Source organism: Corvus hawaiiensis, chromosome 3, assembly GCF_020740725.1.
Source record: "Corvus hawaiiensis isolate bCorHaw1 chromosome 3, bCorHaw1.pri.cur, whole genome shotgun sequence".
Lineage (NCBI taxonomy): Eukaryota > Metazoa > Chordata > Aves > Passeriformes > Corvidae > Corvus > Corvus hawaiiensis.
Genome location: NC_063215.1, coordinates 27,101,605 through 27,126,461, shown reverse-complemented (window position 1 = coordinate 27,126,461; position 24,857 = coordinate 27,101,605). Strand labels below are relative to the sequence as shown.

At 38.2% G+C, this 24,857-nt stretch overlaps 1 protein-coding gene across 18 annotated transcripts in view; it reads left to right on the top strand.

Moving 5' to 3' along the window:
- KHDRBS2 (KH RNA binding domain containing, signal transduction associated 2) overlaps positions 1 to 24,857 on the top strand; it is a 344,845-nt gene that overhangs the window by 144,711 nt on the left and 175,277 nt on the right. For all 18 annotated transcript variants that reach the window (XR_007202175.1, XR_007202174.1, XR_007202172.1 and 15 more), the window contains one exon: positions 12,920 to 13,066. Coding sequence is in view for 1 of the 18 variants with exons in the window: in XM_048296678.1 (XP_048152635.1) it covers positions 12,920 to 13,066 (147 nt within the window). In the remaining 17 variants the exon portion in view is untranslated. The remainder of the gene's footprint in view (positions 1 to 12,919; positions 13,067 to 24,857) is intronic.

Sequence of the window (24,857 nt, the reverse complement as noted above, 5' to 3'; positions counted from 1 at the left end):
TGGGATTGTTCAGCCTGGAAAAGAAGCTTAGGGTTGATGTAATTGTGGCCTTACAGTACCTGAAGGGAGCCTACAAGAAAGATGGAGAGGGTCTTTTTACAAGAGCATGTAGTGACAGGGTAAGGGAGAATGGATTCAAACTGGTAGTAGGTTTAGATTAAATATTAGGAAAAAATTTTTTACTGCAAGGGTTGTGTGGCACTGGAACAGGTTGCCCCAAGAAACTGTGGATGCCCCATCCCTGAAAGTATTCAAAGCCAGTTTGGATGGAGCTCTGAGCAACCTGGTATAATGGAAGGTATCCTTACCCATGGCAGGGTTGTTGGAATGAGATGATCTTTAAGGTCTCTTCCAACCCAAACCATTCTATGATTCATTCTATGATTTTATGATATATGTAATATTGTTATAACATATTCATCATCTGTCAACTATTTCTGGCATTTTTGTGAGAAATCATCCAAGAACTTGCAATCTCATTAATATTTATTTGTCTAAATGAATATAATGTGAATAATTAGATTTTCTAGATGGTAGAGGAACAAGTAATTTTGCCATTGAAAAGTGTGTTTGTATTTTTTATCATTTTGCAAAACCTAACTCTACAAGAAAAGAAAAAGTGAAACCTGCAAAATCATGTGTGACTCACATGGGAGAGGGAGTGCATCATTTGCAAGACATTAAAATTCTGCCTCAGAAAAAGGATATGTTTGTGAAGAGGAGTGGCACATTGGTTGATTTTGCAGTTATTTAATTCATCTTATTTGAAGTACTTTTTTAGAAGATAATGTGTTTTTAAAGTCAGCTCAGTCAGCTCATACTGAAACATTTTCATCTGTGTAAATGCCATTAGAGTACAGTGTTTTCCAATTATTTATGAACTTCCTTTCCCTCTTCCACTCCCCAGAGTTCAGTTTGTCTCTGCCATTGTGGCTTCCCTCCACTGATGTGGTTTCCACATCACTGCATGAGAATCAAGGGGATGCAAGAAAATAATGGTCTCTTCTAAATTTGTGGTAGGATACTCAAATACATTTACTGCTTTTGTTTGCAATGTTGTGGTTAATCAAGGGACAGCCTTAAGGAAATAATTATTGACAATCAGCCAGAAAAATAAACTTTATAATACAGTTTATCAGACAGGTCTTTAAACTGCTGGAATCCAAACCGTCTCCATTACCCTGCCTGGGCCAATATGGCAATCAGGGAGAAGTCACTTCCCTTGTATCCACTGTTAAGGAAGTACATTTCCTGTATTACAGGTTCCATTGTGTTTCAAGGTGCAAAAACATGGATTCCTGCACAATGGTGGAGACTTGCTAGTAAAAGCAGTGAGGAGTTAAATGGGATCATCAGTTTGAGCTTTTAAACCTTCCGCTTGCAGGGGCTTCCCAGTTGGATTTGAAAGGGTTTGTCAGAGGCATAACAACATTATTCTTCAGAAAGTCCTGATGTGTGGAAGGAGTGGAGGAGGTAGCCACCGCAGGAGGTGAGGAGGTGAAGGCAGCCGACAGTTCTCCACACACCTTGCAGCAGGCAGGATTCCTGAATTTTCAGCTGAAAGTGGCTGTAAATCGCTCTCCTCTGCACTCTCAGCTCTGATTATAATGAGCAATCAGAGTGGCTGAAGTGTTGCCTTGCTATCTAGATGAAGCACCTGTAATATTACTTGGAGCTCATTTGAATGCTAATTAGTAATAGGATCTTTAACATCAGAAGTGGGTTCCATATTTGTCACATAACCACCTTAAGCATACATATCTATGTGATAGGTGATAAAAGATACATCAGCAAGCAATTGCAACTGTCACAGAACAAAAACATAATGGATCCACATGTTGGGTTTTTTTCTCTATGTATGCAACACATCGTGCCCCACATTCATGAGTTCACAGTTCCAAATGAGACAGGAAAACATAAGAATGCACTCAGTCTACAACTCCTGAAAGTTGCAGATTGAAAAGTTTGGGTAAGAACATAAAAACTAGTGAAAATTGAGAGGCTTTCCAAGAATTAATTGTTTAAGGACATCCTTAACTACAGGGACATCAAGGTTGCCAAGAGTTTGGTATTTAGCATCTCATATGAAAATATTTCCGTATTCGTAATCATTCTTTTCATCTTGATCTGTTTTGTTTCTAAATTTTTTTAGATTGGGACACCAAAATGGTCTAGTAGAGGTTTTGCAGTTTCATTTATCTTCCTTTCTTAAAACTTGCCTAATAGAGAATACCCTATTAACTGATATTGAACAAATTCTTATTGACATTGATTGAACAATTGATATTGAACAAACACTGAGCAAATTCCTTCTGTAGATCTGAATGTAATGCTTTCAAGATCTTTCTCCTGAAATAACTTTATCTGGAGTCTGTGCACACAGAAAGAGGTGGTTTTTATCACTGGAGAATTTTTATTACTCTTCAACTCATTTTCTGGATCACTTATGAATAGTTTAACAGAACACGTTCCCAAATGGTTCTTGTGGGATTCATCTAGCAACTTCTCTAAAATGAACACCTATTTCCTGACTTCCATAATGTGTAACTTGATGAGCTCTCCAACTGCTACCTCATTAAGGAAAAGGGCAGCAGCGCCCTTGTGTATTCAATAGGAGTGTATTGGGAACACCTGTCTTACTTAGTGAATCCCAGGGAAGCTTAAGCATGAAAGAATTATCAGATCTCCTTCACCCTCATGTGGTGCTGCTGCCCAGACACTTCAGTCTGAGGAGTATTACTGTGGACAATTCTGGCATCTGTAGATTTCAGGGATAGGAAGCAACTGAACAGGAAATTAGGTGGCCACGATTCGGTGTTTAGGATCCAAATCATGCCTAAATCCTGGGTGTTTGAGTTCTTTTGCAGCTATAAGCTAAGTGAGTAGGTTACACAGCTAGATTGGGAAAGGCTTGAAGGTCTCTTTATGTTGGCACCTACAGTAGCAATTAGGCTTTGAAGTAATTCCTACATGCACCAGTGGATCTGTTCTCTAGGCCTGTATTGGGGAAGTATCCTTCATCAAGTGAGTGGTTAAGCAGATGTTTACTTTCAAGTGTTTACTTGGAGCCTTCATCATGAAATTGGGTTTAAATATAAATAAATTAATTACTGAAGACAAGTTTCAGGCTTTTTTATAGTCAAAGCTAAGTGCACACATTAGACCTCTTCTGATGGATTGTTTCAAAATACAAGGTTTTGTTCTTCTTTTGCATAAAATAGCTTACACATGGATTTTTCCCTCCAGAATTTTCTCCATGGTAGAAATATTCTTTCTACTATTTCCTTCAAGTGACCAAAACCAAGGTCTTTTAAGTACTTGACGACTCTACAACTGGAATTTATTTATATTTCAGTTCAACAGTGTGTAGCAAAACAGTTCATTCAGAGCCTGGAGAACTGCAAAACATTTCTTTTCATACAAGTCCCTATTCTTAAAAACAGAATATCCCTTGCAAATCTTGTGATACAAGTGATATTTATTCTTTGGAGAAAAAAAAAAAAGTGTTCTTGTAGGACTAATATAATCATAATGAAACTTAATGACAGATAAGGAACAAAAAGGTGATACATATATTTAATTTAAATTTTCCTGTTTTTACATTTTAAATAACCATTACTGGTTTTTATTAAACACAGCTTTTGAGAACACTATATACATAACAGATACAAAGATTAATATTTCCTGAATAATAAGAATTGTTGATAAATAAATTATTGTCAGTTTACGGAATTCATAGCATAAATACAGTTAACCTTCTTTGCAAGATGACTGTTAATTTGTCATCAGCTAGCTTGTTGCATTACCGAAAACATTAGTAGAGTTTTCTAGTGTCTATAACATTTGTATCACTCTAAGGTGACTGTTCATGTTCTCTCTCAAAAAAAAAAAGGGATTAAAATTTATAAAACTGTTGGCTCCAAACATAATGAGATAGAGCTAGATTGCTGTAAGAGAACCAGTAAAATGATTTCTGGAAAGTAAAAAGGACAGCAGAGGAAAAGAAAGTACATTTTCCTCCAACCAGTGTAAATGAAGTCATATCTGCTTTCCTCAAATGATGTTTCTCTTCTGCCCAAGGCTTGTTGCTTTATTTTTGACACAGTAAGCTCTTAAAGCTCTTACAAAGTCATCAGCCTTTATTATATCTCTCTACTCTTCATTTTTTCAAATCACTAAATAACTGTATTTATCTGTTTGAATGTGGTGATTTGGCATTGGCTGTCAGTAGCCTGGGTGTAGTTGAGCAAAGCCCTGTATCATAGTGAGGAGCCCTTCCTAAAGGGATGTTGAGGTTTGGGAATACAGTCTGTGCTCATTAGTTTTGATCCTTTTGTGCAGAGACTCATCTTCAGCTGTAGCTGTAGCCATCACAGTTTACACTGTGGCAGAGCCCAAGCGATTGTTTATACCCTGCAATCGGCACGTGTATAATCTAGCATTGGTGGAACTAAGAAGTGCATTGAAAGCAAAAGGCCTCATCCAGCTATATATTTAGGTTTAAAATTAGACAGATGTAGCTGAAAAAAAAAATCTCTGTATCCCAAGAGTGCTTTTCAGAACTGGTCATCAAAGGAATTTAGTTCCTCATGTTGTCTTTCCGCTGCCACTGGTAGCCCTGTGTTCCAGTAAATATGGTGTTGCCATCACCTGTTGCAGGTTGCAGGCTTTGTGCTAAAACTGTAGCACAGGGCTGGGACCTGCCAGCCATCCTCTGGACTGCTCAGGGTCTGCCCCCAGCTCCCTTTGAGCTTGCTGACTTCTAGGAGCCCTTGTCTAATGGCTGAGTAATTCTTGCCTGTGCTGCTTTACCTTTTACCTAGGTTTGTACTATATCTGTAATTAATGGTAGCGATAATGAGTCATCATTCTGTGTGGAGTGTGCCGCTATGGCCCTAGAATAAAACTGTAGCAGAGGGGAGTACAGGGTTGTGATGGAAGTGGAGGCATTGAAAGCAAAGGCATGGGATGATAAGGAAGGCTCCAGGACTGTAAGTGGGGACTGGTCACCAAGGTCAGTTGCAAGTCATTAAAGGGACACAACACTGGGTCTGGGTAAAATCATGAGTAACAAAGAGAGCAAAGGAAACATACACAGCAGTTGTAAAACTTACCTTATTTAATGAATTTGGATGGGAAATTGAATTGCTAAATGATGGAGAAATAACAATGTATATAGCATGTTTACCATCCTAAAAATAACCCCTTGTGCTTCCTGGAGAGAGGAGGAAGAAATTATTGCCATCGGTATTATGTGTCTGTAGTGGGTTGACTTCGTTTGGATGCCAGGCACCAACCAAAGCCTCTCTATCACTCCCCTCCACAATTGCACAGGGGAGAGAAAATATAACAAAGGATTCATGGGTTGAGGTAAGGACAGAGAGAGATCTCATCAGATACTGTGAGGGCAAAACAGGCTAGAATTAGAGATATTAATTGTTACTAACAAAACCAGAGCAGGATATGAGAAGCAAAGTAAGACCTTAAAACTACCTTTCTCCCCACTTCTCCCTCCTTCCCAGCTCTATCTCCTCTCCCACTGGGGTGCAGGGAGACAGGAAATGGGGGTTACAGTCCCCTCAGTTCACCACAGGTTGTTTCTGCCGCTGCTCAGGGAGAAGAGTCCTTCCCCTGATCCAGTGTGGGGTCCCTCCCACAGGAGACAGTCCTCCATGAATTTTTCCAACATTAGTCAATCCCACAGGCAACTGCATAATGCTGTGATGTGGGTTACTGTTCTGGGGGATGCAGTGTTTCAAGGACAGGCTGCTCCACCATGGGTACCCCACAGAGAAACAAGTCCTGCCATGAAACCTGCTCCAGCATGGGCTCCTCTCTCCACAGGTCCCTGCCGGCAGCCTGCTCCAGCATGGGCCTCCCATTGGGTCACAGCGTCCTCTCAGGCATCCACCTGCTCCAGCATGGGTCTCCTCCATGGGCTGCAGGTGGATCTCTGCATCCCCTGGTCCTCCTTGGGCTGCAGGGGCACAGCTGCCTCACCATGGGCTGCACCATGGGCTGCAGGGGAATCTCAGCTCCGACACCTGGAGCACCTCCTGCCCCTCCTTCTGCACTGACCTTGGTGTCTGCTGAGCTGTTCCTCTCATATGTTCTCACTCTGCTCTTCTCTGGCTGCAATTACATCTGAGCAATAACTTTTTCCCTCTTCCCCTTAAATATGTTACCACAGAGGTGTTAGCACCATTTCTGACTGACCCAACCTTGGCCAGCGGCACATCCATCTTGGAGCCATCTGGGACTGGCTCTGCGAGACACTGAGGAACTTTCTGGAAGCTTCTCACAGAATCCAGCCCTGTACCCTCCCCACTACCAAAACCTGGCCATGCAAACCCAATGCAATGTCTTGCACCAAAGAACTCAGGGTACTGCAGCTCTCATCAGTGTTGTCCTCTCCCAACTGAAGCCATTAACCTTAGGATCCCCGGGGCAGTGGAAGGTGAGCGTAACACCAGGCAAAGAGTCAGAAACTAGAAAGTTTATGTGTCATTTTTGCCTGCATGGAATTTGAGCTGCAATCATTAGTATGGAACTAGACTTCTAATAAATCTTTGATTAAGGGAAAAAAAAAAAAAGAAAAAGACTTCTTTTATGTTTTTGCCCATAGTAAAAGTGTAACATCTTGTTTGGAGCTCAGGCAACCTACACTGTAACTTGGTTGCAACAAATTGCTAATTAGCCTCTCATAAATAAAAGCATGACATTTTCTACCCTCATTAATTAAGGCAAAGTCTTCTTCCTGAATCTGAAGGCATCTGAATTGAAGTGATCCCGAGCTGTGATCGTAAGTTTTAAGATGAACATAATCCTAGGAAGCATTTTTAGGTATGGTAATCATGCATTTCTTGAGGGTCTTTGATTTCCTACATAAGCTTTGCAAACTTGGAATTCATTGATTGTATTCAATGAACATCTTTGGCTTGATTAATTCTAGGAGCAATTGTCTAATGCCCAGGTGGTTCTTATCTATGCTGTTTTTAGCTTCTGCTTAGGTTTGTACAAGTGTAGAAACATTCATAGGTCTGTGAACTCTATTGCTGCTCTTAGTTTTCTGGCAGGGAATTTAAGCATAGATCACTAGTTGTTGGTCACAGTGGTCACCGTCTGTTGCCTCAGTTTTGGCAAATAACACTTTAGTGTGTTGAGCTTTCCTAAACTTCCCCCCCCCCCCCCCCCCCAAAGAATTTCTATGTTTTTTTCATTTAACCTTTATGTCAGGTGTTAGTGGTCTTTCAGTAGTGGTTGTCTCATCATCACATTCTTCTGCTGATTAGTCTTTTTTTTCCTTTTCACTGCTCTAAACAAAAAGATGATCTAGGTATGGTTTAGTACTTCTTAGCCATTAAGTTTTTATTGTATTTCATTATGAAAATCATCAGGAAATAAAGCACTGAAGGACCTGTTTGCCCAAGACAGTACTGAGTGTACACAATTCTCTGCTCCGTTTTACCAAAGGAACAATGAAAATTTTAATAATGAATCAAGTATAGAAAAATAATTGTTTTCACCTGTATCTCCAGTAATTTCCTCTGATGTAGACAATGTTCTTTCTAATGCCTACGTTTCATAATGGGGTCTCTGTGGCTGACTGCAGATGTTGTACACCCACTCTCTTTGCACTACTTTGTGAGCTCTCCTCATGCATTCACCACCTACACCTTCTTTATTCTTCTTCCTGGAGTGAGAATAACTGGTTTAAAAACAAGAGTCAAGGAACAGCTAAGGTCTTTTAGCTTCATTCTGTACTCTGTTGAATCCCTTTCCAGTGCCTTATCCATTATCGAATTGTTACTCTTTTTTTTTTGTTTGTTTGTTGTTTCTCCGCTGATGGGACCTTGGACCTGAAAGTTTTTAACTCCAAACCCAGTATCACCAAGAAATTAATTCACTGTTACTTTTACTACAATTGGTGTGGCAGACAACATTTTGATATTTTTTATTTATGTCCAGATTAAAAATTAATAGGTTTGCATTTGTCAAACTGCATGCTCATTATTTTTCTTCTGTAGCATTGCCCATTGATCTTATGAATAATGCCTGTGTAGCAGCAGCCCTGTTATTATCATCTTTGTCTAGTCTCTGCACTATGCTTTTCTTTGTAAATTCTTACAAGATATGAAATCCATTGCAATTCGCATATTGTTCCTCAAGCACCCATTGTTTCTTTTCGTAGCTGTGTTTGTTTCATTATGGGAAGTTCTTTGTATTGTATTGATGAAATTTATCTCTGAAATCTACACAGTTCCTACTGCAAGTTTATTTTCTATTATTCTTTGATACCCTGTTATTTCAGTGTTAGGAGGACACTTCTTATTCACCAATCTGGACTGATAACTTGGTTTTCTGTGCAAACTCCATTTCTTTCAACTTTATTCCGGTATTTTTATTCAAGCACTTTGGCCAGGCTTACAGACAGAAAGCAGTTCTCTGTTAACACACATCCTTTTAAAATGTTAAGACTCCTTTCACATCCAGAGATAATTAATCCTTTTTCTTGGCCTTTACGTTCCTATCACTCCCATACTTCACTTTTACAGCGGTCAGTACTCCTAATATTTCTGCTATAGAGTTTTATAAGTCATTTTCCCTGCTTTGGTCAAATGGAATTTATAAAACACAGTAGGTGTTTCAAAACACCTGTTATCCTTATGAGGGAGTGGGTTATAGAGCCATGCATCACAATGAGGGTGGATGGACTTCAGCGCTGTGTAACAGACACTCTAAGGCAGCAAATGAAGGAATGAAGGAAGCCTGAAGCACATAGGATGAGGGGAACTGGCTTCTGTCCCTCTTGAGAGATGAAGGGAATTGACATGCAGAGCAGAGTGGAAGAGGATCAGGATGAGGGGCAGTTGCCTCTGGAGGGTGATGTGTGTTTCCTCTGCTGTGTTCAACCCACACTGAAGTAAAACATTGTCACCATGAACTAAGTAAGAACCATACTATGAACCTGAGAGGCCATAATAAGAGATTGCCATCACTGATCCAGAAGCCCTGGGAATCTATTCCGTTCCTTTTATAAAGCAGAACTGATCAGGTCCCAGGTTTGTTGTTTTTCTACCCTAGGATCCAGTGCCTGAGACTTAACTTCATTTTGATTCAGAGAATCCATCAGGCTTTCGATGCACATCACCTTCCACTGTGATTAATTTCATGTATACATGAGTAAGCTTAAGCAGTTATTTCTGTGCTTGGGTGTGAGAGAACAACTTGGCTGCTGGGTGGCCACTGGCCAAGGCTGTGCAAGCTCAACAGGGTCTTAAAAACTGCTGGACATGATGTAAGGAATCGTAGAACGTAAAAAGCCGTGAGAATCTACCGAAAGTTACAGCCCGCACCATGGGGAATAGCTGAACCTCAGAGGTGATTAAGGCAGAGTTATATGAGAAACAGCCAAAGTCCACAGGTGATCGCACCGGTGCATTAGAGGCCACTAGGGCCCTGCAAGGCCGTTCACACCCAGATAGCCTTGTAAAAAACACCATATCAAACAGATTTATGATGATCTCACCTATTCTGCCTTAATGTACCAGGTGCTGGAAAGTCTCATAATCCATTTCAGTCCTTACCAGTGCTACATGAGGTGTTTATTCGTCAGTGTTTTTGTTTGACTCAGAAGCACAGTTAAGAAGAGAGCCTCCTGATCATTCCCAATTCCCATTATTTAAAGTGAGCAGAACTCACAGGGTTTTAACTGGACTCCTCTCCTAAAAAACTGTATCAAAGTTGGGCTCCAGAAAGGCTCTCTGGCTTCTAAAGGGAACTCAGTTATTGCAACCAGACCATGACTAGCAGGAGGCAAAACCCACTGCTGTGCTACACAAGGGGCAGTACTGTCATCCTAAATAGAAGTAGTATGGATATTGGGTCCACAGCACTGACCATTTTGCTGTGCAGTTGGGATGTGTTGCTTGCTAATGAAGATTTGCACAGGTGTTGTCCATCTTCATGTGCTCCTGGGAGAGTGTGTTCATCTGTACTGCACTTGGGAAGCTGTATTAGCTGCCAGTAGGTATCACCTGCTGTACCAACGAGTGTCTCCCCAGCAGTGTGAGTCACGTCTGTTGTTTGCTTGGTAGATGCCTGATACCTGACACACGATTAAATGAAAGACTACATTCAGTCCCCAAATACTCACTCATATTCACTGGCTTTGGGAAGCAGAGCTTGGTACAGTGCTCACATGATCTGTGAGTTCTTACTCATCCGTAGTTTTCCTTAATTAAGTTTCTCTGTATCCACATACAAATATGCAATAAAAGGAGCATTATTGTGACATTTTACCCTATTATGGGAAGAGATACTGTGTGAAAATTCAGTCTTTAACCCTATGTGTTCCACAAGAAGAAACCCCCTTATGTATTCTCAGAAAGAAATGTGTAGGATCTCGCAGCCTCATCCTGCAGTTTCTAACAGCTGTAGAAATAAGTGCCAAGTAGTGACAGAGAGCATGTGCTGCATCAAAGAGGCAGGTTATCAAATGATGTGTTTTAAGAAATCCTGAGTTTGTTCAGGAAATAAAAGAGAAACATAATTACCATTGTTACCACCGAAGAAGCATATTCCTAACTTTCTGTATGACAGGTATGCATTATAAAATCATGTTACTGATGTCTTAGCTGTACAAAATCCTCCTCAAAATAATGAGCTAAATATTACTCTTTTGTTTTTTTCTACATCTGAACACAAAGGTCCAATTTCTGAGTGTATTGGTAGTCTTTTCCTGAGAGATAACTTTTGGGGCTTTCTGGCGTTTTTTTTTTTTCCCTCCGAATCTTAAAAAAGCAACAGGAAAGAAACTTCCAGCAATCACTAGGATGTAACTTTATAGTTATTAAGACTTAATTCTACTGAAATACTCCATACCACATTTTTCCAGAAGCAGTAATCAGATGTGTGATTTTTTTTCCAGAAAACGGAAAGGTACTGTAACATCTCACGATGGGCTTTTATATTATGCTATGGTTCTTATGATTTCAATGAGATTTCAGTGATAAGCTAAAATGCCAAAGAGAATTTAAAAATAAAAATACTGTGACAATTATGTCTTCTGTTAATTTTTTAGTTTTGGTTGAAAACAATTATGTCAATTTTCAAATTAAATAATAGTTCACATTTATTGAGTTATGATTTTATTATAATCTGTGAAATGTTGACTTAGCATGGAGCCAGATCTTGGGTTCTGGAGATAAAGGATGTAGCCTTTGTGTATTCTCTGGGGCTGGATCTTCTAACATAGATAAAAAGAACTGTATACTTACTGTTAGGAGCATAGCATTGTGCAAATGTTTTTGGTAGCAAACATTGGTGTAAATTGGTCAAGGCTAAAATAAGTGAAGTTAATGCAAAATTAAATAAACTAAATCAGTAAGAATTGTAATCTGTTTTTACAATTTTTATATCTTAGCTAAATGTTCATAAACTGTTTAGTATATACTAAAAAGCTATAACCTCTTAACCATTTTCAAGACAATTAGTTTGCTTCTTTTTCTGTGATAATGTTTTCTGTATACATATATTCTTCTAAATTACATTTATCAAAATATTTTTGAAGACTGAGAGTTCAACTCATCATTTCTTTAGCATTACTTATGGCTATCTTGTGTAGTAATGGCATAGATTTTTCATTACATTGTCATAGCCAGTGCCATTAACATGATCACTATTTTATGCCTTTGATTTTTATGGGGCAGTAACTACTATGAATGTATTTTGCAATTTACATTTGTTATCTCAAAGCTTTGTGTAAGGAAGCAGATTGACATTTCAGAACATTACTCTAACGTGAAGTAGGATTATTAGGCTTATTGTATAGCTAGGAAATTTGGACCCAAAGGTGGTTGAGCTGTATCTAGGTGAGGTGATTCACCATCTGAGCTGGTGTACACTGCATTGCATAGGTACCCTGTATTGGGACTGGGACTGAAACTCAGACATCACTGAGTTTGGAGAGCAGCTCAGGGTCCCTCAGCATGACAAGTGCATGGATCTGTCAGAGCAAGTCCAGAGGAGGGCCATGGAGATGATCAATGCTGGAGCCCTTCTGCTATGAAGAGAATTTGGGTTGCTCAGCCTGGAAAAGAGAAGGCTCAGGGTAAATTTATGGCACCTTCCAAGTACAAAAAGAGGGCAAGAAAGCCAAAGAGGGACTTTGTCAAAAGGCACATAGTGAGGGGACAAGGAGTAGTGGCTTTAAACTGAATGAGAGTAGGTTTTAGGTTAAACATTAGGAAAAGGTTCTTTGCTATGGATGTAGTGAGACACTGGAACGGTTTTACCACAGAAGTTGTGGATGCCCCATCCCTGGGAGTGTTTAAGGCCAGGCTGGATGGGGCCCTGAGCAACCTGAGCTAGTGGAAGATGTCTCTGTTCATGGCAGGGGCACTGGAACTGGATAGTCTAGGTCCCTTCACACCCAAACCATCCTGTGATTCTGTGTCTCAGATAAAAGTCCTAGGGCATATTTTCCTTTGGTGACACTAAAATGTACAGGCTGCAGATACTCATCGAAGAACCTAAAGACTTTACTAAACAATAGTGTTCCAAAATGCTTAAATGCATCTTTATTTTATGGGTTTTTTTTAAGAGCTAAGATTCAGACAGATGAATGCAGCTTTTCCATTATGGATTTATTATGTCAGTACTTCCTTCTGGAGCATTTAGCATTTTTTCACTGTGCTGATTAAAATCTGTTTTAGATGATAATTATGCTGGGTTTATTAATCAAACACTCAAAATTGATTTTTAAATCTTTAGGTGGCTTGAACTAGACTTTTATTTCTCAAAGGATTTAAAAGTCTGCTTATAGTTTGTCCTTCTGTCATGTTATCTGTGGGTGCTAAATCACTGCAAAATTAGTAGATTTTCAGTTCTAAAAAACAAATCCACCCTTTCTTCATAGGAGGAAGAACTAAGGAAAAGTGGAGAAGCCAAATACGCGCACTTGAGTGATGAGCTCCACGTATTAATTGAAGTGTTTGCTCCACCTGGGGAGGCGTATTCTCGTATGAGTCATGCCTTGGAAGAAATAAAAAAATTCCTGGTTCCTGTAAGTCACTTGTAACATTCTTCTGTGACAGGTTATGGTTTTGTTGCATTGAGTTTGTTCCTTCTTTAGACTAATGAAAAACCCCTTCAACCTGTTCTGTTGAACTTTCATCTTTCATTCTTTTGTCCCAGGGAGATGCCAAACAGACCATTAAGTGTCACAGGTGATGCCCTGATGTATTTTCTAGGTATTTTATTATTTCCATTTGTCAATGTTTTTTGCTTTCCTTTCTTGGTTTCTGGCAGAACTGGTAGATTACTTTTGTCTTTTGATTGCAGACATTAGTCATTTATATGAGAGTACACTTTCAAGATTTTTGAATATTTAAATCTGTGAAGACATTTTAATACATATAACAATTTATCTAAATATCCTGCTAATGAAGTTAATGAATTTCTTGTGGAGGAAACAGCATGAGCAAAACATTCCTAAGAAATTTCTGTTCAGCTTATGACTCAGACCACAGTTTAGTAATCTTCCATCAGCTAGGAGAGTGCAGAAACATACTCTAAAGCTGTGAACTTTTTCAATTTGATTTTTACTAAATATATCACTTTCTGAAATACTTACTTTCATGTCTATTGATTTTCTTCAAATTCTCTGAAATTTGTTTTTTCCACATTTATACATTTATTCCGTGCTATTTTCATACCTAAATTTGTCTTAGAATTGAAGCATATGCATACTAAATATTAAGTAAAGTAGTACTAGAATTACATGAGTTGTTTTCTGAGGTCTGTCCTGAGAGTTCTTAATGCTCTAAGAATGTTCAGAACTTACATCCCTTAAAAAGAATATGATGAGAGCTTGTTTCTATTTTTGATTTTAAAAATTAGTGTGGTAACTGTTCAGGTCTCTTGATAATGGAAGGATTCAACAAGTGCCTTTTTGTTATGAGTAATATGAAGCCAAGATAAGAGATACTCAGGTGAGGCATATGAATAATTTCACGGCAGAATTTCAATGCTATTTTGGTGTGGGATTCTTGGTTGGGGGAAAAGGGGAATATGTTACAAGCAAAATAATGAAGTAGACTATTTAAATGTTCAAATTTTTAAGAGCAAATAAACTTTTTTTTTTGTAAGAACACAAACTAAGTAACTTAAGATTCTTAAAAATAAACATCTGGGTATTTCTTTTAAATAAAAAAGTTAATTGGCATCAAGTGAGTGCCCAGAAATGAGCCACATTTTAAACCAGTTAAATCTTAAATCTGTCTTTCTGATTCTTCCTTCTCATCTCCTTATGACATTTCCAGTTTAGGAACACTGGTGATAAAATATCATTTAAAATTCTTTGAAATAACTGTGAGACAAGAACGCATTTTCTTTTTCATGATTTCTGACTTTATGATGAACATATAATAATTGGGAAAAATTAGGTCAATATTGTAATGCTGGCAGCATATCATGGAAAATGACATTTTGGCTGCAAGCTAATGGTGAAGATCTGCCAAGCCATTAACACTGGAACAAAATTTATCATTAAGTAACAGGTTCCTGAAAAGTCTGGAGTGTTGCAACTTAAAGTGATAACAGGGCCAATTATAAAATTTGCCAGTCTTTGTCCTTTGGATAACCATATTTCCAGTTGTTCATGACTTTCCTAAACTTCAGCTTGTTTCTGTAAGAGTTTCCTGTTTAAAGTTATCTTCTTATGTCCTTTTCATTCTGGAAGAGAGCTCCTGCATTCTAGCATGGTGCAATGATGATGGCACCTGGATTTTTAACATCCATCATGTATTCTGTTCAGCCTGGGTGAATAAGGGAGAGGGACCAGTGTGTTTTGGGAGTAGGATTAAAATTTTTTGTAAATATTCAGCATCTGTGCAAGCATATATTTTGTGTGACACATTATTTATTTGTAAGAATGATATGCATTTTCCAGCACAAGTATAATAGCTACACTGGAGGAAATATAAAGCCAGGTTCTCTATTAGGAGATTCTGAACATGGTTGACAGTGGCAGTAATAGACCCCATCATAGAAGGCCACTGAATTTGTCAGGCATGATTTGCCCTTAGTGAAGCCGAGTTAGCTGTCACCATTCACCTCCTCCTTTTACATGTGTATTTGCAAAGCTTCCAGGAGGCTTTGTTCCGTGATCTTTCTGACCTGAGGTGAGGCTGAAAGAGCTGTGGTTTCCTGTGTCTTCCTTATTTCTCTTTTTGAAAGTGGGGGTTACTTTTCACCTTTTCCAGTCAGTGGGAGCTTCAGCGGACTGACATGACTTCTCAGATACAATGGGTAGTGGCTTAGCCAGTTCCTCAGCCAGTTCCCTCAGAATGAGCAGATGTATGTCGTCAGGTCCCATGGACTTGTGCACCTTCAGGTTCCTTAGACGTTCTCGAATCTGATCCTCTCCTGTAGTGGGCAATTCTTCATTCCCCCAGTGCCCACCTGTGCTTCCTGCGACCTGGGTGGTGTGGCTGGAGCACCTGTCCATGAAGGAAGAAGTCGTTGATTACTTCAGCCTTCTCCATGTCCTGGGTAGCCAGGTCTCCCGTTCTGCTCTGGAGAGGACCCCCATTTTCCCTAGTCTTCCCTTTATCACTGATGTACTTTCCCTGTTGCCCTTGACATCCCTGGCCAATTTTAATTCTGTCAGAGCTTTAGCTTTCCTAACCTGATCCCTGGCTGCTTGGGCAATTTCTGTATTCCTCCCAGGCTACCTGTACTTGAATCTACCCTCTGTTGGCTTCCTTTTTGAGTTTGTCCAGGAGCTCCTTGTTCATCCATATAAGCTTCCTGTCATTTTTGCCTGACTTCCTCTTCATTATGATGAAGCTCACTCCTGAGCTTGGCAGAGGTGATCCTTGGACATTAATCAGTTTTTTTGTGCCCCTCTTCCCTCTAGGGAATCATAATCACTCCGAACAAGTAACAATTGTACTTTATGACTTGTTTGTTAGTAGTTAGTTGTTAGTCCTCTGCTTCATTTCAGATTTACAAAGCAGTTATTAACTGACTCGTTGCAACATGTTTCAAGGGTTTTGCCCTCAAGAAAATTGCACTAGATGATCTCCTTTTTGTTCCCTATTTGCAGCATCTCTTGAATTTGTTTTATGATGTTTTGTTGTTTATAAGACCTAATTTATTGCAGCAATGAATATTGGGATTGCATGACAGGGATAAAACAGTAGAATATAACAGTTTTATTTATACCAAATCAAGTGTGTAATAAACTATTCAAATGAGTTTTCACATTGCTTATGATTTTTGTGAAGACTTCATGAAATATTGCCCTCAGAAATTATACTCATCATGTCAGTGAAACGGAATAATGTTTTTATACCTTATCCAGAAGTTTTAATGGGACTGAATTTTAAGATAAATGCTCAGAAATCATAATAGAAAAGTAGATAAATGTAGAACAGGACTGAGAAAAAAAAATTGAACATTTACTAAATGAAGCAAAGTTTTCATGAACAACTACTTTTGATTTAAATGTGATTACTTCATTTTTACCTTCAACCTTCAACCCAATAATAAGTATCCATATTTTTGCTAGTGAAAATTTTACCTCCAAGCCAGGGTTAGAAACCCCTTTTGGCATTGTCTGTCCCAAAAGTTAACACATTTCAAAGCTGCAGCTTGGTCTCAGGTGGTGCGCTGGGCTCCCTCCAGCAGGCTTTTCGGTGCATGACTGAACCCCAGTGTCTGCAGCCCTTGGTAGCTGACACACTCCCAAAGCCAAGCTGCTTCGTTTGTGTCTGTGGCTTCCATTTTGCAAATGGCTTGAGGTCTGTGTGGGTGCTGTCAGCGGGACGTTGTTAACTGGTTGATTTTTTAACTGTCTTCACTAGTTCTTTGGTGGGTTTTATGCAAAATTAAGGCTTTGTGGGGTGTCATATCCAATTACTAGCTAGAAACTGCTCCGTTTTTATTTGATGTTTACTCAGTATGAAAATTTGAATATAATTGAAATATGACAGATCAAAAGACCCATGATTAAGTAAATAGGATTAATCTCAGAGTTTTGAAACACAACTGCCTGCTCCAATGTTTTTCTGTCAACACAGTAAAAACAAAAACCAGAATGTGCTCCCCAAGTCAAGGTTTTGCATTAACAATCACATTTGGAACTGATGCTAACAAAATGGAAATTATCCAGTATTAGCTATGTGGAAAGTACAAACTGTAGGGATGCCTAGGAGGAGGATGTGTTTTGCAGATTTGCCTTTGTGGCCGACACAGATTTGATAAAACCCATATGTATCTGACAGCCAGGTACTTCTGATCGTAAACTGCCAGGGACCTAGGTCTAGGTGAGGAACCTAAGGCTGATGTTAGATCTCAGTGCCTCAAAATGGGATGCAGGGTCAACAAACTAGAAGGGGAGACTGGGGAATAGGGGGAGGGGAGGAGAGCGTAGAAGCTTTTCAAGCTTTAAAATCTGCTGGTTTTTAAAGGTTCTTAGCTATTAAATGCAGTTAAATTTTTTCACTGTTAATGATCAATGAAACTCTACATCAGTTGTGTTAGATAGATTTAGATAATTTTGATGTACATCCAAACATACAAATATATTTTCTGAACAAGCTCTTAATTTCCATGTAATAAGAAGCTGTACTGTCTTAAGGAGTTCTGTGCTTTCTAACACATGCAGAATCATTTTCTGATTCACATTTTTATCCCTTTAAGCAAAGCATTTTTATTTGACATGGTTTGCATCCCTTGGGAGAATGAGGGAAGCAGATACTGATCATTTATTTTACGTATGAGTGCTCTGTAATAGGGAGCTATTATGTAGAGGGCAGATTGCAGCTGCGGTGACATGACCACTTTAAAAAGATCGTTTACAACTGTGTGGTCAGATGATCAGAAATGGAACCAATTACTACTTTAAAAGCTGCTGTCCAACATATTTGCATACATTATTCTGGCCACTTGTATCTGCTTTAAAATGAGGCATATTGGCACCGCTCAAGGGCTGGGAATAAACACATGGTCATGTAATGCAGTCCAGTTGATGGATGATCCCTGGTGATCATCTGCCTGTACAGTTTTCTGAGGGTGTTTATCAGATCAGATCAGATTCTGTTATTAGAAATCACTGTGGTGAGGCAGCAGGTGAATGCAGGGTTTAATGCTGTTTTTAATTCAGGCTGCAGTGTCTTCCAGACTTCCTTGTAGGTGCCTAAATACCTTACTGACTGTTTAACTTCAATCCTTTAGCTCACCTTGCTCCGTACTATTGATTAAAATAATTTTCTTAACCAATCATTTAAGAATATTATGTGTTCTCACTCATCCAGCTAATTAAAGATGAAATATTACTAAGGAAGAAGAGCCTTTCAGTGAAATAAAAATTTACTAATTTCACACTGGAAGTTATTTATACCAGAACTATTTATGAAAAAATTGAGGTCTATGGGAAATTGAAAACAACTTTTGAGACCAGTTTGTTTCAGTGGGAACAATTAAAACATCTTAAAGTAGGGTTTAGTCGCTTGAAGGTCTTTCTCCGTCTAATATTGCAAAAGAAATTCTTTTACTTCAAACATACATTTACAGAATGTATAGGAACTCATATATGGTAGAGAGCAGAGTTACAGATAATCTGTGTACATACAGCACACAGTAACAATTCTGTCAGTTTTAGCTATATGAGATTTGTTTTGCACATTTTTTATTAGCCATCTGAATTTCTTTTGTGGTAGAGTATAATGTGAAATCTCTATTTACATACCATTTCATACTCCATGGTTTTGTAATCTTATGTTTGTTTCTAAATAAGCTATAGTGTGGGTGAGGGGATGCCAGTCTTTTTTTCGTCTTTCAAAGAACTTCAACAGGCAAAATATTTCCCTAAATATGACACTGAGCAGCAGCACAGCTGCATCTCTAAAATACATCTTTTATGCCTGTCAAAGTGAATAATTTACACTTGCACATTCTGCAAAAATACTTGCAGTAATAAATAATTAGTACAGTAATTATTTTAAAACTCTGCTAAGGAAAAATTTTAGCAGCTGTTTTAGTTGTTCTGGGTTCTGTTTCTCCCAGTGTGCAACATCTCTGGCAATTTCACACACAAGTTTTGATAATCAAGGAAATAAAATTCAGTGATTCTGTCAAGGCCTAAAATGTCATAGCACTTTACCTCTTCACAGCTTTTTTTCTTAAACATTGCTTAACTAATCAAATTATTATGAATACATTCAAACATCAGTGTACTCAAGAGAGTCATCACAACTTGTGGACTGTGGTTCTTGACTTTTCATAGATGCTGAAGTTTTTCCTAATAACGATACTGGCTGATTTTGAGCAGCGCTTGTGTTGTTTAAATCACTTATTTTAAGCTTGATGAAAATAATTCTAAATCTTTCCCTCAAATTGAACACTTGGGGGTGGAGATGTACACTAAAAATGTTCAAATTTTTCAAGTGAAAATTAAATTCCATTATTTTTCAACTGACTGAATTTTTTTATTTAGTTATTGATATACAGTATCGAGTACTGGTTCTTTCTGCTGTAAAGCTATAAAATGGATTATTATTTTGGTGCAGGTGATAAGATTCATGCAGAAAAATTTGAATCCCACAGTATTGCTTCTGGTTTTTTCATTGCTGGTCTGTAATATGTAGCAAGAAGTTTGCTGTGGTATTGCACATTAGACTGTTCACCTTAGTGAGACCACCAGACCTCCTGCACATGTGGCATTTCATTTTAGAGCTCTGCTTGTGAGTACAAATTTGGTCAGTCAACTCAACAATAAAGGTTAGTTGGTTGACCCAGTGAAGAGGCTGCAGCTTTAGGGTTTGAAAATAAAATTCCATGTGGTTCTGTATAAAAGTAGGCACAGAAAGTGTATTTAAAATAATTGGTTTCCATTCAAAGAATTACTTTGTAATCATGATGAAAAAAATGTGCAAGATGTTGTTACATGTTCCTATCACATATATTAGTAACTTTTTTTTTTCCTCCCAGACATCAATATGAGGGAAGAAAAGGATAATGTCTGGTTAAAAAAATAAGACTGAAAGCAAGGAGATAAGCGGTACTTATTTTGGCTCTTTCAACGAATTGGTTATTGGCTTAATCAGGTTACTTTAACTTGCAGGTTACTTTTCTCTCTTTCACATATACCAGCAAAATGACAATTGGATTTTTAAGGTTGAATCCATTTGTGAAGATACACTTAAATAAAAAAAAGATATTTTCATGCTGTGATTCACATTGAAAACCATACTGCAGATCCTACAGTGTGTTGGGGTTTGTTTTTATTTTCTTTATTTATTTTTAAAATAGTTTTCCTTTTTAAAGGGAGAAAGCAGGTTTTGGTGTTATTAGTAAACCTTATATATATATTTTTTTTTAATGTAGCAAAAGTTAGTGTAGTCAATTCTGAGGATGCTGAGTTATGATCACTTAGGAAAGCATGAAAGAAAAAGCAAAAATGCAGAGTAATCTTACCTCAGTTGTGTTCTTTCAGCTTCCAGCAAAGATTCAATCTTTTCAAGGCTGCATCCAAGACCATCTTGCCTTATACCCTGTGGTAACTTTTACTTCTCTTCCCTGAGTTGTCAAAGGCTTTTTTTGAACCTTAGTTAAGCTTTTGGCCTCAGAAAAACTTAAGATTGCGGTGTTTGACAGTTCAATTATGCACTGAGTGTAAAAACAAAAATAAAACCCCAAATTCCACTTCCTCTTGTTTGTTTTAGAGCAGTTTCATATGAGTTAGTAAGTGTCCTCATCTTCATGCATGATTAAAAGCAGAGGATAGTTTCACACCTATCCTCACTCTTACATTGCTCTGGATTTGTTTCTTTTCTAGCCCCCAACTTCTATTGTACAGAAGCAGAGGTAGCTCTGGTTTTCCATGACATACTTCTGACTATGTTTCTCTCTCTTCCTTAGCTTGCCTCTTTCATTTTTCTGTTGGGATGGGATGGCCAGGATGGCATACAGTAGCTCATCTTGGTAGTCAAGAAGCAGTCCAGTAATGGAATGGATCTTCTGTTGTTTTGTAGTTTAGTGTCAGGGCTTTTTCTAGTGCTGTTTACCATTCTTCCTGCTTCCACTGATTTGATGTTTTTGAACGGCATTTGTAAAAAATCCAGGGCTTCTTTGTTGAATGATAATAGCTAATTAAGACATATTTATTTTCAGTATTTTGATGTTTATCATTACTTCAGTTTAATTATTTTCATAGCATTACTTTGCATTTATCATCCCTCAGTTTTTCTGCCAGTTTTATTTCTAGTAATAGAGTATAATGAGACCTTTCAGCAATTCTCTGCAATAACCTTTAGATTTTATTGCTTTGAATAATTTAATTGAAATACTATCACTTCACTATTCAAAATTTGTAATAAAATTTATAGATATGGTGAGCAGACCCGATTTTTTATTCACTCAATAAACTCTTCGCCTCAGAAAAGAGAAAATTATAATAACAGTCCAACTATTTCTAATATTCTTTCTCCTGTAACCAAGAGACAATTATTAATCAACAAAGTGCTCTGTTTTAGCGTTTGACAACTTTTGGTGTGGCTGATGAGAGTTTTGATCTCCATGGATGGAGATGTTTGAAAATGGATGTCTCATTTGCTCTGTACCAAGCCATATGATATAAATTTGTTTAGAAATAATCTGCATGAAGGATAAAAATACACTCATCCACAGAGTGTCCTTCTCCAAGACAATAAGAGTTGCCTGTATACATTCATGTATACAGGCATGTACAGTGCAAACATGAGGGTTTAGTAAGTAAAGAATATATATTAGTATATAGTCTTGATGTTTCAAAAGGTTTTAAGTCTCCTAATGGCAAGGAATACTATGACAAAACTTCATCGGCATGAGAGATTTTTGAAAGAAAAAATAAATTTAAATATCAAGTTGAAAAGGAAAGATTGGCAGCTGACTATGAAAACAGCTTTTGACATTAAAAACCCCCAGCTTTCGTTTAATACAGTTTTGGTTCAACCTCAGTGATGAAGGGATGGCAAAAACTTAGGAACAATGACTATGTAAAAATCAGGAAAGACGCAGAAGACAGATTAATGGCAATCAAGTTTATAAAATAAAAATTCCATATTTATTTGCATAGTTGTGAAGGAAATATTTGTTAGCAATGCAGGGATAATACAAATGAGTTCAGGGAACATAGTAGAAATAAAAGGAATCCTAAAAATATACAGACTTCAATCTGGAGATGGTAGCATTATCAATCCCTGGAGATGGTAGCATTATCAGTCATTAATGATGCAGAAAAATCAGGATGTTTCCATAAATATCGGTTGTGTAGCTGGAAAAATAAAGTGTGGTATACTTGTATTTTACCAAAATGATGCAATACTTTTGCAGTTACAAGTATAGTAATGTTAGTTTTAGGAAAAAAATCAGGAATGTAGAGAAGAGTCATAGTGCACTGGTCTAAGAGCACCAGCACTACTTTCTAATGGCTGATTTCTCATCCTTTGTGTTTCATGTTTGGATTTTGGTTGTTCAGGTAGGGGGAGTGTTCTCAGTCTGAAGCTTTTATGTATACCAGACAGTCACCACTTTGTTCTTCGGTGGGTTTTTTTGGCTCACCTTATGTGGGCATTTGCTCTTCAGTAAGGGCACGTACAGTATCTTCCTCACGGTGTAGATGAGCATTTCCATGAAACTGGGAAGGACTGACTGTTCTAGGACTACAGGACATCTGTCAGATACAGCTGGGGTTGACCAGTGAGTCAAAAGTTGATTAATTGTGTTGGAATGATAAGCAGTGGAATAAAAATGTGGCCAGTGAAAGAAAAAGTTGCAGTAGCAGCCTGACTGTGTGGTGATTGTGCCACGACCAGCCTGGCAGGAGTCCCTCACTGAATAGCAGGAAAAGATTGCAGAATTAAAAAAATAGAGAAAATAATCTAAGCACTACTTTGATATTCTTATGTCATGATGAAAAATTAGTCAACAAATCCCAGTTCAATCCCTGTTCAGTGAGAGTTTGTTGATAAAACTGCGTTAGTGACATGAAATTCCGTTAAACATCTATCCACATGTATGATGTGACAGGGGTGAAACCTTCTTAATAAGAACATTTCTCTTACTATATGTGTCTGTAGCAATTTTCTTAAGGAGTTGATGTGTGAAACTTCTTTGTCTGCCAAACCTGCTTTGTGTATCAAATTTTGAAGATGGAGATTTGCATCTTGATAGTAGATGATTTCATTCCAACACAGCAGGTTCTTTTGGGCGAGACCTACACAGGTGGTGCAATACTTAGACCCTGTAGCAAAACCTGTAGCCATTTAACAGATGAAGAGACTTCCTGCGTGAGATTGGTGTCTCAAAGTACGTTACCAGCCATCAGCCCACTTACACCAGCAGAAAAAAATGCTGATAATTAGGATGCATCTTATAAGCTGCCTGCCTTCTAAGTTTACACACTTCACATTGGAAACATCAAGGTGAGAGACAAAACCTTCAGATAAACTAAGTGTGAAACTGGAAAAGGCTTTTAGTAGGAGAGGAGGCATTCCAGAGCTGCCCGTATGTCATTAACTGCAAAGGGAAACTGTTTGTGACTTGGATTAAAACAGAAGGAAATTCTCATAGGTAAATTAGCCCTTTTTTTTAGAAAGAAAGTCTATACAAAGCATAATCTTTCTGAAGACTCATATGATGACTAGAGATTAGTGATACAGTTTCATCAGGACTGACTGAGGGTATTATGCAGAAAGAGTGAGGCAGTCCCAAGGCTGTGAATGGGACTCAGTTGGGAATGATGGCCCAGAATATCACTAGCTAGTAGAGACAGGAGCTCCTTCAGAGAGGAAGGCTGAGGATAGATGCAGGAGTCAATAAAGGTATGCTTAAGAAGAAATAACTCACGTTGCATATTTAAATTACTTGAGTACAATTACTACCTACCTCTTAGCTTGTGTTTTCTCTCAGCTGTTTGAAAACTCTTTGATGCACGCAGTTTCTTTTTTCACTTCTTACTTACTAAACATGGAAAGACATTTGAACTCTCTGCTTTTGACATGCTAGAACAAGGTTTGTGTCTGTTGAACACCAACTCAACTGCTGCATTATTTCCATGTTGGTGTAACTTGTGAATGACCCAGTGAGTAACAACTCAGTTGCATCACTTTTGAAAATTTTTAGAGCCAGATTGGAGGAAGTGAGAAATTCTTGAAGGCATACAAGCTCAGAAGGATCTGTGGCTATTTCTGATTAAGGTACATGTTCAATGGGTCTGTTTATAATGGATACTTACCACGGAGTTAAGCCTGAGCAGGTCAGTACAAGAAGGAACTGAAAACAATGGAAAAGTCCTTTTTTTTCAGAATTTTCCTTTTGATTGTTGATTTACTTCTATGTTGGGAATTATTAAAGGATCAGGGACATGGATCATTCATAGAATTATGGGATCAATAAAAGAACTGTAGCAAGAGCCTGCAAGCAGAAGGCCTGTGTGTGAGAAAAACTCTCCGTGAGAAAAATCTCTGTGAGAACCAAGCTGACAACAAGAAGGGAGTTTGAAAAGGTACAGCTGTGGAGATAAGACCCGGAGGGAGGAGGGTGAACTCTGAATTCTTTTAATCATAACTGTAGAAGCTTGCCAATGTAAGTCCAATTATGTAGAAGTAGAAATGTGCTTTGATAAGCTTTAAGCCACTTAGGAGTTAACAAGCTGGTATACTATATAAGTGCCTTTGGATTGCTAATAAACGGAGTTTTGCACTTATCAACCATATTGGCTGGTCTGCAAGTAACTCCCCCCACCGGAGCCGGGCCTCTCTTCTTTTTACAATTCCAACACTTCTATAAACTCCGTTAAAATGCAGAAA